At 33.4% G+C, this 13,482-nt stretch overlaps 1 protein-coding gene across 1 annotated transcript in view; it reads right to left on the bottom strand.

Moving 5' to 3' along the window:
- LOC110031030 (eukaryotic translation initiation factor 3 subunit E) overlaps positions 1 to 12,450 on the bottom strand; it is an 18,304-nt gene extending 5,854 nt beyond the window's left edge. The window contains exons 1-6 of the mRNA XM_020734064.1: positions 12,134 to 12,450; positions 11,905 to 12,059; positions 8,410 to 8,637; positions 8,158 to 8,279; positions 593 to 812; positions 51 to 193 (exon numbers count right to left, since the gene is read on the bottom strand). Of these exons, the coding sequence (XP_020589723.1) occupies positions 51 to 193; positions 593 to 812; positions 8,158 to 8,279; positions 8,410 to 8,637; positions 11,905 to 12,059; positions 12,134 to 12,341 (1,076 nt within the window). The 5' untranslated portion in view covers positions 12,342 to 12,450. The remainder of the gene's footprint in view (positions 1 to 50; positions 194 to 592; positions 813 to 8,157; positions 8,280 to 8,409; positions 8,638 to 11,904; positions 12,060 to 12,133) is intronic.
- Between the last annotated feature and the right edge of the window lie 1,032 nt (positions 12,451 to 13,482).

Genomic DNA, 13,482 nt, shown 5'->3' with positions numbered 1-13,482 from the left:
TAATATTGGACCTTTATATATATATATATTGTAACTGAAAATAAGCTTACCCAATATCAATGCATCTATGAATGCGGCAGTAAGTTTCGAAGATGAAAAGCCGAGCATTTTCGAGGAATTCATCCTTTAATGGTACAGTTGAAAAGTTAGCATCTTCCACTCGCTTACCAAGAAAGGGATCATTAAGAATCACCTAACGATCAGACATTTTAGATCATGAGGAACCAACACATAGTTATGTTTATTTAAAATGTATAACGCTTTGTGGATATATTGCACGTCATCATGCCAAAAAAAACAAGCCAAATGCAAAAAATTAAAGATATAAATTTACCTATCTAACACCTTTATTCATGTGTATTTACCTAGCACCTAAACTTCAATTTTTATTTATATGCCACCTAGTTATGCATGAAAATGTGCAATTCATTTTAAAAAAAATAAGATAATGATATTTTTTATGTGATATGAAAATTTTGGGTGATATAAATGTAACAAGCAAAGTTCAGGTGTTGGAAATATGTAAATGAATAAGAATTGGGTGGTATATATCTAAATGCCGCAAAATTAAAATGGCTTTAAAAAAAACTACATGCTCGCACTCCTGAAGCTTTATTTGTGCACCCTCAAAGTCGTAATTTATATATAAGCACTCGAGGAATTCTGTAATTGGATCTTTGTACACATGGTTTTCCTGTTGAATAACTTTGATAAGCTCTTTAATCATATTCCATCTTCTTTTGCTAACAATGACAGCAGTCGCAACATAACGTAGGAGATGGTTTGCATTTGTCTGAATAGCATTCAAGTACCTGAAAATTAAAAAAACATAGTAAACAAAAAGGTTTATGATTAAAAATTAAAAGTAGAGGTTTGAGTTACAAAAGAAAATTGTCAGAATTGCATAGCATTAACACTGATAATATGACAAACATTATGGGAAAAAATTGGAGAGAAAGGACCAAAAAATAGAAAAAATGTCTATAAGTATGAGCAGAATCAATGCAAATATCATCTAGCGTACGAACATAAATCCTGACACACAATTATACTCATATTAGGAAATTGATGACCCCTTCATTTAGAAGGCTTCATTGGCAGACTAAACAGGGATAAAGACCTCAGGATTTATATCAGTTTTGATGCAAAATTTGGGGTAAAACCCTCATGATTAATGAAGTTCATTTTCATTTTCACAAGTTAGATGGATTTGATGTAAGCCTCAAAGTTTTAAGTTGGTTGAAAAGATGTGGTAAGATAAGTAGATTGAAAATCTAAATATTAAATTTACTTTAGCTGTGTCGTAATATTCCGTAGTAGATGATTGCTTTTTTGATAGCATGTATGCAAGGGTCATTCTTGAGAAAGGGTTATGTTCTCTCCCCTTGTTCAATACGATGTTAGCATTAGTTTAGTTAGTAATTCTCTGTAGTATCGGTATCATTCTCTATGGTTTACTCAGTGAGCTTCTATTAGGCTATTACATTGATTCTATATTGGAAAAAAATAAGTATAGTTTCATTTCCTCGAATTTTTACATATAAATTTTCTCTTTCGTAGGCATGATCACACATAGGACTTCATAAAAGAAATAAGAAAATGCCAACATGCACCTTTGATTTAAGAAACGCATAACCTTTGTTGCATCTCAATCAAGGTATGATCAAGGAAGTTTTGACCTGATCCCTTCTGCAATAAATCAAAGACATCGAACAATATTCTACAAACTATCTAGAATTGATCATTGTTCCTAGATGGATTTCTCTCATCCTCTCCGGACAAATAACCTCAAACAGGCTTTTCTAAGGGATTTTCTTATGACTATCATCCACATAGTCCAAAACCTTTAAGGTATCTCTTTGAGTAGCTTGGTTAAACTATGAAATTTACAAACATGGTAGCACAATTCATAATTACTTAAGGTAGAAGGACTACAATCTACCACACCAAATACCCCCAGATTGATGTCCAATGAGATAATTATCTAAGGGTCTACGCAGCCTCACTTGCAACGACATGAGCAAAAACCAATAAAAGCTCTATACAGACATAAATATCAAAAATAAACAAAAGTTCAAGGTATAAAGAAAACATAAGGTGAGATTGCTTTTGCATAATATATTGTTTACATGATATCAACATACTCCTCAACTCTAGAGCCCACTTCCTTCAACTTGCTTTTAACATCATCCTCCAAATCTTGGAAGGATTCCTCGGATGTTTAATGGGTAGATAATCTCTCTATGTTAGTCCCAATCTTGCATTTCACCAAACAAATCCTATTTAAGAAGCCTTGGCCAAACCTTCTTCAAGACATAGATGCTTCGGGCCATTCACCTCAACTTCAAATGCTTTATCATAAGCTTATGGGATATAATCCAATAGATCACATTAGAAGAAACCAAAGAGTTCTTAAGGTTTTTCACAGCCTTAAAAAATATCGTTCATGCTTTAACTTATGGCATTTATTACAGCCTCTTTTCATGAGGGATCTTACACTTTTTTATTCACCATTTTAAGAACCTTCTTCATCGCTACAGGTGCCTTAGAGTCAATTACTCTCTTGGGGATTTCTGCTCAAACCTCTACCAACTCACACGAATGTGATCAATTTCCCAACATTATGAATAGGGAGAGAGAGTAGTAGTGGACATAGTTTCTAGTTCAGCTCAGCACCTTCCTAACTGGTCATTTAGTGACATTGTTTTTTTAGCCTTGACTTCATACTAACCCATAAAGTACTTAATCTTCATGAACATAATGTTCCATTTGGCTAAGCAGCGCCCATTAGGCCACAAGCTTCATCTTTCGAATCACCTATAATGAATATGCATATATATAAGACATTAGTAGGGATTAAAAATCTATAAAAAGAAAAGGGGGTAGACATAGCTCACTCATTTGTTGCTAGCAGCTGTACATAATTGACGTTTGGGATGTGTAAATTCAAAGGCTGACTCCCTCCGTGAAAATTAAAGGTGATAGAATCATCACAAGTTATTAGGGAACGAGTTCCCTAACTGCAACCCTCGCCGGTGCTGGGCCAAAGTACTCCATAATACAAGATAAAAAAAAATCTTCCATTAATGAAAGATATAGGGGTTGTGTGCAAAGAGATAATAATAACGATAATTTCCTATATTCTAAGTTTGAGGTAGCGTCTTTCCCTTAAGGAATTAAGCTTGAATGATCATTACTTGACTATAACTAGAAACACGTAAGGGCTCTCGCAAAAGGATGAAAGTTTGTTGCGGTGGGGTCACTTTCCGGCAACCTCAAGACGGCGTAGAACTAAGTCTCGAAATAGATAGGGGCTTCATCTTTTGATTAAAGTGGAGGGCTGCCCTTTAGTGATAAGAGGCAATATTTTGTAGAGCCACACAACTTGTCTATGAAAGAAGGTCCAAGCTGTATTGAAATGGGTCTTCATTGTTACTAAGGTCAAAAATCGGAACGATAGGAATTAGGATACCAACATCGACCAAGATGATAACCTCTGTGCCAAAGAATAGGTTGTAGGGTTTTCCACCTATTAGAGTTCATTAAGTAGTGCAAGAGGTTCAAAAAACAATTGAGAGCCCTTCAACCAATTGTCCCATGACCTTTACAATGTGCATTTTGAATCCTTTAAGAATGGTTCCATTGGTAACCCCGAACTGCCCATTTGCTCGAGGATGCACATGCACTACAACCATATGAAGTAGTTGAATATAGAAATCCTTATAAAAAGATGTGAAAATCTTTTTGATTAATTGAATCTCATATCAGCGATAGTTTTATAGTAAAAATAAAGCGACAAATTATGTTCTTCTAAATAAGTTATTGAAAGTTTGTTTACATGATTTTACCAAGTGTTTTGACCTCTACCTATTTGAAGTAGTCGACAACCAAAATGGTAATTTTTTACTATTTAAGTTGCCAGAAAGATGTAACAAGATATCAATATTCTATCAAGCGAAAAACGAGAGCTTGGAGAAACAAAATTTCAAATAATGATGTATATAGGCCAGGTTTAAATGAAACTGACAATTGTTGTACTTTGCAAAAATCCAATGCAACATATTTCATCATGGACCAACAGAATCACGAGCTCTCTTATCTTCTCTTGAAATGTTTATAACCTTTCTAAATGTTTAACTAGCATGTTATCAACATATAATTCCAAGGAGTGCCCTTTGAGATCTTTAAAGTTGTTAGTCATTAGATGATGAATATAATATTAGTATTCTTCACCTTGAAAGGCAAAACTTAGTAGCGATGTAATCCTTTATCCATTTCAAAATCAGTAGCATCTTTGCCTACAAGATTCATTTTTAATTAATTATAGCTACAATAATGAGTCTATAAAACTAATAAAATTGGCATATGTGGAATAGACAAGTTGATCTATATAAGGGCGAGAATAATTGTCTTTCAAGCAAGTTGAGATATTTGCAATAAAGGCACATTCTCCAAGCTCTATTGGCCTTGTTAACCAAGTAGATATTCGTTAACCAAATAGCATAGTATACCTCTTATATAAATCCAGCCTCTAAAAATTCATAGACTTCTAGCTCAATCACTTGTAGTTGATCTAGTGCAAAATTTTGCTTCTTATGGAGTGACTAGCTTAAATATTATGTCGATTTTGAGAGAATGCATAATAATTTTAGCATCAACTCTGGGCATATATGTCGAACTTCAAGTAAAGATGTAATGGTCGTTACATGTCCATATAATCTAACATATGCTTATCAGAGAGAAAAGAAATAATTTTATTGTCCACAAAAGATTAATCAAGTCTTCTACATAAGAGGCCCTCAAGGGTATGTCTTTATATGGGACATCAAAGTTTTCAATACTAAGGATCAATGATGGGCGAGGTTGAGTTTGTTAAAAAAAATATTATTATGTTATCTGTTGCTTCTTTCATACAACACTAATTCCAATTCTGAAAATAAGCAATGATCAAGTAGGTTGCATGTTGAGGAATACCCTAATTGTAATAGGGAAAGTGATTGTTCCTTATAAATTAAGTAGTCAATTATTAAACTTAAATAATAGTCCAAAAACTAATCGAATCAAGGCTGAGAAATGCAAAGTAGAATGAGTATCGACAAAGCTCATACTATCGATCATAACTTTTTTAACAATATAATATAAACCACCAATTCCCGCATTGATAACAAGTGGATTTTAATGAGAGATTGAAAGCCTCTCCTAGTCAAAGGCATCAAAGTGTTGGAATTAGTTGACAAGAGATTTAAACAAGACTGACATTTGTGAGGTGGCAATTGAAACTTAATTGGATAATATTGGACCTTTGATAATTGTTTCAATTTTACCAACTATTTGGCTTCATGTAAGGGCTAGTTGTTTTGAATGAATTCAAAAGACCACATTTTATAGTTTAGAATATCTCATGGAGTTTAGCAAGCCAATGAGGCGAATCTCTGGTAGTATTCTTTGAGTAATTCTCCCTCACTCAATTGAATTCCCTAAGTGTGGGCAGAATGCTTGAGAATCAATAGATTTGCAATAAGTTGTTTGATAAAGAGCCCAACAAGTTCAGTGAAGGTGTGGATAATTTCTTTTACAGGAGAGTAGGTGAGCCCAACCATTGTTGTTGGCAAAAAAGATCTGATATAAGAGAGTTACTTGTTGAATGTATATAATAATTTCACAAGGATTGATATGCACATAGGGAACAAACACCCCACCATAAAAGAATATGCTCGAAAACTTGAATTGCATTGGAATGGAGTTTTGAATAGCTAATGGATGGGAAGTTTCCTCCTATCCCACAAAGAAAATTTCTCTCAGACCACACATCATGGTTTCATGTAGGATATTATTATGGGTGTCATAGGGGTAAGATTTAGCAAAGTTCCTAATTATAATCAGAGGATTACATACTTAGTAAATTGTAAATAATTGATGGTTATAACTGGCAATGTCAAGGAGATTGATGTTAGGAGTTAGTGGTCACTCTCCATCATGATGGCAAGAGGGCCACATACGAGTGCTATTGAGGTAAATAACCCGACTAGCAATTGAACTTGAGGGAGGCGAATCAATTCACATCGCTTTAGAACAATCAAGCCTATAGTAGAAGCTAAAGAATCTCATTATGAGACTTCTATGATCTTTTATAGGCAGGCAAAATGTAACTCGTCAATAATGTTATACTTGTCCGAAAAGAAAAAAGAGCCAAACGTCCTTGATTTAAAGATTGGTCCCTTGAATGATAGGTTTTGGATAAAGGCGCTATTATAGGTGTTCATGTCTTTGTAATATGCACGTTGGCCACCAAGAATTTGTTTATAGAACTTGCAATTATATGATTGTCCCCACAAGTCCAACTTGTTGCATATAGAAAATTTTTTGCAGTAGACTATAAAATTCTCATATTAATATTCGACACAAGCACACATAAAAGATATTCACAATTGATACAAAAGAGCTTTTTCAAAAAAAAAAAAAAACCAAAAAATTTGTGGGGTCTCACCCAATTGAAATTATTCTAGTAGATAAATGTCATTCCCTTAAATTAGATAAGGTAGGATTATAAGACTATTAATTGTTGACTTGATCACCTTTGAAAGAGGTGGAAATCATTAGAGGGGTTGTAAGGGATTAAGGCACTTTTAGGTTCAAGTTGTCGGTAGTGTGTGATGATTGTTCTAGCAATAGTGATTGGGCAGTAGAATTTCAACGGCACCACGACCATCAACACCACCACCCAAACCTTTCCCCAAACCTTTCTTTTTTTTTTCCTTTTTTTTTTTTGTGAAGGACAATTTTGAGCTCAATTAGATCCATCACATCAAGACACTTTTTCGCTAAAAGCATGCAGCGAATGAACACTAAATAATGTTGTAATTTATTTTAGAAACTTTTAGTAAAAACGCTCGTGTTAAGATCGCACTTGGTTGTTGTTTTTTAATGATGTGTAAATTAGAATGAATTAACACAAAATGCATCTCCATTGAAGATTTTTTTAAATTTTGATCACACACAGACTTGATTAATCTCGGGCTACCTTTCTCCCAAACCTTATGGATATTCTCTAAAACAATATTTTTTCCTAGTATTTAGTAAAATCTTTGTTGTCTTATGAGGTATAGCACTACTAGCGGAACTGATTTTCATACTAACTAATACAAACCAAAGGACATAACAAGCATATAGCACTCAAAAAAAAATGTGCCAACAAAGTTTAGACTGTAAATTTGTAAGTAGGCAATATGCGCGCCAATATCAATGGCCGCCTTCTTATTATAGTCCGTAACATTTTAAAAGCATAATGCTTCGAGCTAAATAGCTCATTTGTACAATCTTCTGACCTTCGAAAATAAAGTCTACTTGGACACTTGGAACGAGTTAATTAACATAGCAATAGATCAAGCAGCTTCAATATTCCAAATAATGCTAGAAAATTTCTCAAAATGCCACTGTCATTTCTGGTTTTGCTAATGTTGAACATCGAAAGAACATTTAACTTCAATTTTAAGAACCAAGATCAATCATGAACGTTTTTTATGTTGTTAAATCAAATATAAATAACTTCAAAAACATTTATTAATAGCTTTCATATCAAACTAGATTTTCATCAAAATGACATCCACCTTTCATAAGCTGTATGCAACATGTAAGAGCATTTTATTCTATCATTGGAAAATTTTTAATGCATGCTGTATGAGTTACTAGACATCTACGAGTTCAAGAAAAAATCCAGGATTTATTGAGAGGTTAAGGCTTTACATAGTTGTAGATACCTGCCAACCTTACAACCCCATAAATGATCCAAAAAAATAGACCATTCAACATTTAAATTTGTATCCTACACCCAAATCCGCCTGAAACATATTAACTGGGAAATAAATTTTGTTTTTAACCACCAAATAATCAATCGGGCCATCACGGTATAGCATCTTCGACAAAAGCAAAAACAAAACAAAAAAAACTAACATTTTAAACAAAGAAATATGTATTGGACCAAATTAGAATAAAAGAATCATAATCATCGTCCAGAAGACATAAACATTTGATTCCATTTTGGCATTTAGTTGAAACTGAAGCTATGCTAATCAAATCTCTTATCAAGAAAGAAATCATTTTGTTAAACCGCATCAATTTCAATATATCAAAAACATGCAATTTTAAACTCATACGCACCTATCCTGGAAAAAGAGGTCAATAATTCCATTTCTTCCATTTTCATGGTTGAAGAAGATAAAAAGGCTCCAATGCATCAACCATATTCTATTCTGCAGCTGATAAAGAGGAGATGCAAAATTCTGCAGCATAAGAAGAGATACCATTAGGGACTTAAAGTAAAACTAAGAGTTTCAATCTAATCTTGCTTTTCTAAAATAATAACAATAATAATAAATCTAATCTTATTTTCCAGAAGAAAAGGAAGCCAACCTTTGAGTCAATTATTTCTCTCAAACGGTTAAGTTCCTCAAGAGCAACGGTCCAATTCTGCATCAAAATTTCCGCAGCGAGCTTGCCCCAAAGAGCACTCAAACTTCTGTCACTATTCGTGCAGAGAGCTCGATAGTGATACAAGTAGTCTGCAGCGCCCGAGTAGTTTCCGCACTCAAATTGGAATTTTGCATATTGATATAAAGCTTCAATTTGCTCTTGACCAATCTGTTTGGTAAAAAAGGAGGTCCAACGCATGTTACAATTATAGCAACCTCATAAATAGTATTGTTTCATACATAATTGTTCTCTTATAGTTGATGGTTGGACACATCGCAAGGTAAAAGTTTGCTCCAGTTTTTGTTTAACTAGTAAAGATGAACCACATACATAGAATCAATTGATATTAGCTCTTCTCCATAAATTGTCATAAAGATGTTTACATTGCCAACCAAGTATATCAAAGGGGTTGGGCATCATTGTTTTATTGGAGTTGTTGAATGTTTTGGTAGCTAAATCATTATACCGCATCATACCAAATAAGTACCGCTTTTATATATTTTTTGAATGGTTAACATGGTTATTTATTATTGGACATTTAGTAATCATGTTGTGGGGGAGTTATTGAGGGATGAGTAAGTACCCACACTTGCATTCAACTTTCTATGTTGTTCATCCTTCGAATTTGAATCGTCAACATTCATAAACTAAGGACATGATTCAAAAATGTAATGATCATGCATTGCTTTAGTTATTCTAGATCAAGAATGCTTGATTTGAAGAGAAAAAACATCAATTCTAAATCACTAAAAAAGTATGCTAAAATGGAATCTGTCACTGCTTTATCTTCCAAATGTTTCTTCAAAAAAATTAAAAATTAAAATAAAAAGTCCCCGCGTGAAAAATGTTAATTGTGTTATGTAACAATCTTTCAAAAATGCTATGCATGCGCTGCAAAAAGTGGGCCCCTTTCATGAATTTCCAACATATGATAGATATAGAGTAAATGCCTTTACGTACAAGGCAGTGGATGTTGTCAACGAAGCAATAATTGCATCGTTTACCATTAATTAAAAGTACAAACAGATTTTTCAAATCATTGATTAAAAATGGGAAGTCCGACTTTATAATAATACGGCCATTTAGAAAGAAAAATAAGTAGTTCATGTTTCAGACGGATGCATAGGAAGATAGGCTATAGATATTAATTAAAAAGATAAGCAAGAAATGATTTGTGTGCTAACATTAGAGGTAAAATCTAAAATCTTTTGGATTCTAATGGCAATGAGACAAAGGGGACTCTTTGGCACAGAGTAATATAACATAAAAGTCAAAAAGCCTAAAATGACTTCCTTGAAAATTTGCGTGTAGCCAATTTAATCCCAAAATATAATTTATCCCCATTTTAGTCCATAGACTCCATCAAATTTGATCCTATTTGGTCTCCTACAGAAAGGGCGGTCACTGCAAAGAAGTTTGGAGAAAGTGACAAATCAATGAAAAGAAAGCAACAACCGCACATGCCGAAATTTTTTTGTTAGACAAAGAAAAAGGTTTAGAGCCAATTTTTCCTATGCTTTATTTTCGGAAAATGCAAGATATTATAGAAGGCAATTAGCCAGCAGAAATAATATCGAGAATGAAGGTTTTCATATATTGTTGTTGTTTCATGTATTTTTTATGTTGTAAGTACACTGTTTCTATGCATAGATTTATGAGAGAACATGTGAAGATAATAATAAAATAAGACCAAAAAAAGATGATTAAATATATGATGTAGCCTCTGAATAGATTCAAAATTCAAATGTTTCACAGCTATTTGGTACTTTAACTAAGATGAGTTGTTGAAACAGAAAATGTTAATGATGAGAAAATAGAGGTAAATGAGAAGAACAATTGTGTTGATGATGAGACAGAAAATAAACTACCTGTAGAATGCATTGGATGATCTTGAAGTGTATATAGAATCTATTTTAAGTTCGCTATATTCCAACGGGTCAAACCAAAAAAGGCCTTATGGACAACTACTAGATGTACTGCAGTCAAGATATTCACCCACAACATGAAAGAGTTGGCAATTATATGTCAATGCTTATAAATGGTTGAATGAAAAACTAACCTGAAGAGTGATCAGGGTTTTAATTATAAGTGTGACACATTACTTAATAACATGCGTAAATGTTTTATTGATCCTTGCAGCAAAAAGTTGCATATTATCTCTAAGCTTGAAAGCACCAGAACTTCAGTGATGACAAAAATGCAAGGAAAAAGAGTGAACTAACAGAAGCAAAATGATAAGATATGCCCAAGGATTGGAGAAGTGCTTGAAAAAAAAATATATATGAAGCCTGGAATTGTGTTTTTCTATAAATTTATGATGAAACTGCCAAATCACCACAATGCAAGGGGTACAAAACAACTTATACATCATGAAGCTACAAAAGATAGAGTAAATATAATTGCCTTGTCTTCATGTTCAAAATGGGTGAGCTTAACAATGAGGACCACGTAAAGAGCTATTATTTGGTAGATACTTATAGACCTTATGAGTATAATATTATGCCAGTTAATGATACTGACGAGGTGATCCTCTTTCGCCATTAAAGTGCAATAGACCTAAGAGGGATTAGGCAACAACATTGCAAAGGAAAGTAACAATCAAAGGAGTTTCAAAGAAGAAGCTTAAGTAGATCCACCGTGTTACAACATTATAGCAAATGTAAACAAAGGGAGCAAGATAACAAAACTTGAATAATGAATAAATTGGGATGATAATAGTATGTAAAAAATAACAGTTTAATATTTATTTCATTCCAATTCTGGTTAAATTTTCCCAAAATTATTGAACAGTAGTTATTATACTATGCATTTATGTTAAATCAAGTTTTAAAACCGTGCTTCGAAGTTTAGCATTCTACGTTATTATTATGCACCGCAACAATCATTTATTAGAAAATCTAGTCATGTTTTTACTGTAATGATAGTTATTTTCCATTGTTATCACGTATTATTAAACTTCATGATATTGAATGTCTCGTTTTGATGTCAATATATTCTATTGTTAACCTTCATGATATTGAATACCTTGTTTTGATGTCAATATATTTTATCTATTACATAATTGAATTTGAATTATCAATAAACTGTTCATGTTTCTTTAATTATTTGGTTTATTTTTGCAATAACATGCAACTCATTATATTTTCAAGCCACACGAAACAACTTGTGAGCTATTATATGCAATTCGCCATAAACAAGTATGGGGCAAACCAAATTAGATCCAAATTTAGGACACTAATGGTCAAAGATGTTTTCAACTAAAAAGCTTAAATTTATAAGAGAGAACCAAACACATGTTATTCCCACAATGATATTTTCTTCGCTCATAAGATATGGGGAAAAAAAAGAACTGAATAATCTCACTCGTCACAACACAGTCAATTTGAACGACATAAAAAAGTTGAATCTTTTCACAATATGAATGAAAAAACGCACCTGAAAACGATCATTCAGCATCTGGAGATTGTACAATTTCTCCGGTCTCAACTCCTGGACGTTGGCAGCGTTCTGAAGGAACGAGATCAGCGGCGCAGCCGCCTCTTCCAAAGATTTCAATCTCCCGACCACTTCCGCCCTCCTGTCCAGCATCTCTACCAGCACGAATCTAAGGTTAAAACTGGCCGGGGTAGAATATTAAAGATCAAAAGAAAAAGAAGAAAGATACCTTGCGGAACTTCCTCTGTGCGGTAAAGGCTCTTGTGTATGTCCATCGCGTAGTCGACCATGTTGGTCTGGCTAAGAAGGTCAATCTTCGCTTTGAGGATCTCGTCATCGGCGTACAGTTGCCGTTCTTGAAGGAATTCGAGGAGCGGGAAGACGAGATGGCGGTCCAGTTGAGGGGCAATGCGGGAGGTTAGGTCGTGTTCCGCCATGACTAGGGTTTCTAGGGTTCTGAGCGGCGGTAATCTGAAAGGGAGACGCGGGTGGTCTGAGAAATAAAAGAGAAATTTTGTTTTTGTTGCATTTACATGCCACCATACAATTTCTATGCATTTACAAATCTACTGCCTAAGGATTCATATTTACATGCATGTCACTCCCAAGTGAGCTGTCAAAATGGCTCGTTGTTCGTGAAAAGCTTGTGTTCAATTCATTCGTTAAGTTAACAAGTCGAACACGAGCATTATCTTTGCGCTCAATATAAATGAGATGAACACGAACAAAATTTGTTCATTCTTGTTCGGCTCGTTTTGGCTTGAAATACTTCTCATCAATTATATATAATTGATGTGTAGTGTTTTTAAAATATTTAATTAAGTACAAAGCTTCAAAAATTTATAATCAATTAAATTTATTATTTAAAAAAATAGAATAAAAGTATGTTAATTATATTTAAATGATATTTTAATATAAATAATAATATTTAAATCTTGCTTCAACCCTTTAGATCCTACTGTTGCGTGAGTAAGGTTATTAACACGACTATTTGTTCGTGAATATCTCATGTTCGGCTGACTAAGCAAACGAGTCGAACACGAAAACACTTTTTTTGTGTTCGAAATATAAACGAGCCGATCACGAATAGCGATATTTTTTAACAAGTGAAACACGAGTTGAGTCTGGGTTTGCTCTTGTTCGGCTAGTTTACACCCCTACGCTCACAATAAAAATATCATAATTATTATTTATTTTAAAATTAAATACAGCACCTCGTGCATAAATTTATGACACCAATATGTTTAGGGGTGTGCATTATTTTAATAAATCGAAAATCCTGTCCAAACTGTTTAAGATAATTTGGATCACTTAGAAATTTTGATTTCGATTTTCTCAGTTTTAAAATCACAATTTTTTTTATTATCAAGTTACGGTCCTCCAGGTTTTATTTTTGAAAATCGAATAATTTCTAAGGAAAATCCTCCAAATATTATTATTTCACCTATTAATTTCTCATAATATCACGTGGCTAATGAAATTTTAGTTTATTGACTCATCTTCAAATGAAGAAAAATTTGCGTACGCAAGATGTACACAAGAACTACGTACGTCCGAGGTTATTCAGAGGGTATTGGG

This window comes from Phalaenopsis equestris, unplaced genomic scaffold (genome assembly GCF_001263595.1).
Source record: "Phalaenopsis equestris unplaced genomic scaffold, ASM126359v1 Scaffold000002, whole genome shotgun sequence".
Classification (NCBI taxonomy): Eukaryota; Viridiplantae; Streptophyta; class Magnoliopsida; order Asparagales; family Orchidaceae; genus Phalaenopsis; species Phalaenopsis equestris.
Note: the sequence above shows the minus strand (reverse complement) of the source record. Positions and strands in the feature narration are given on the sequence as shown.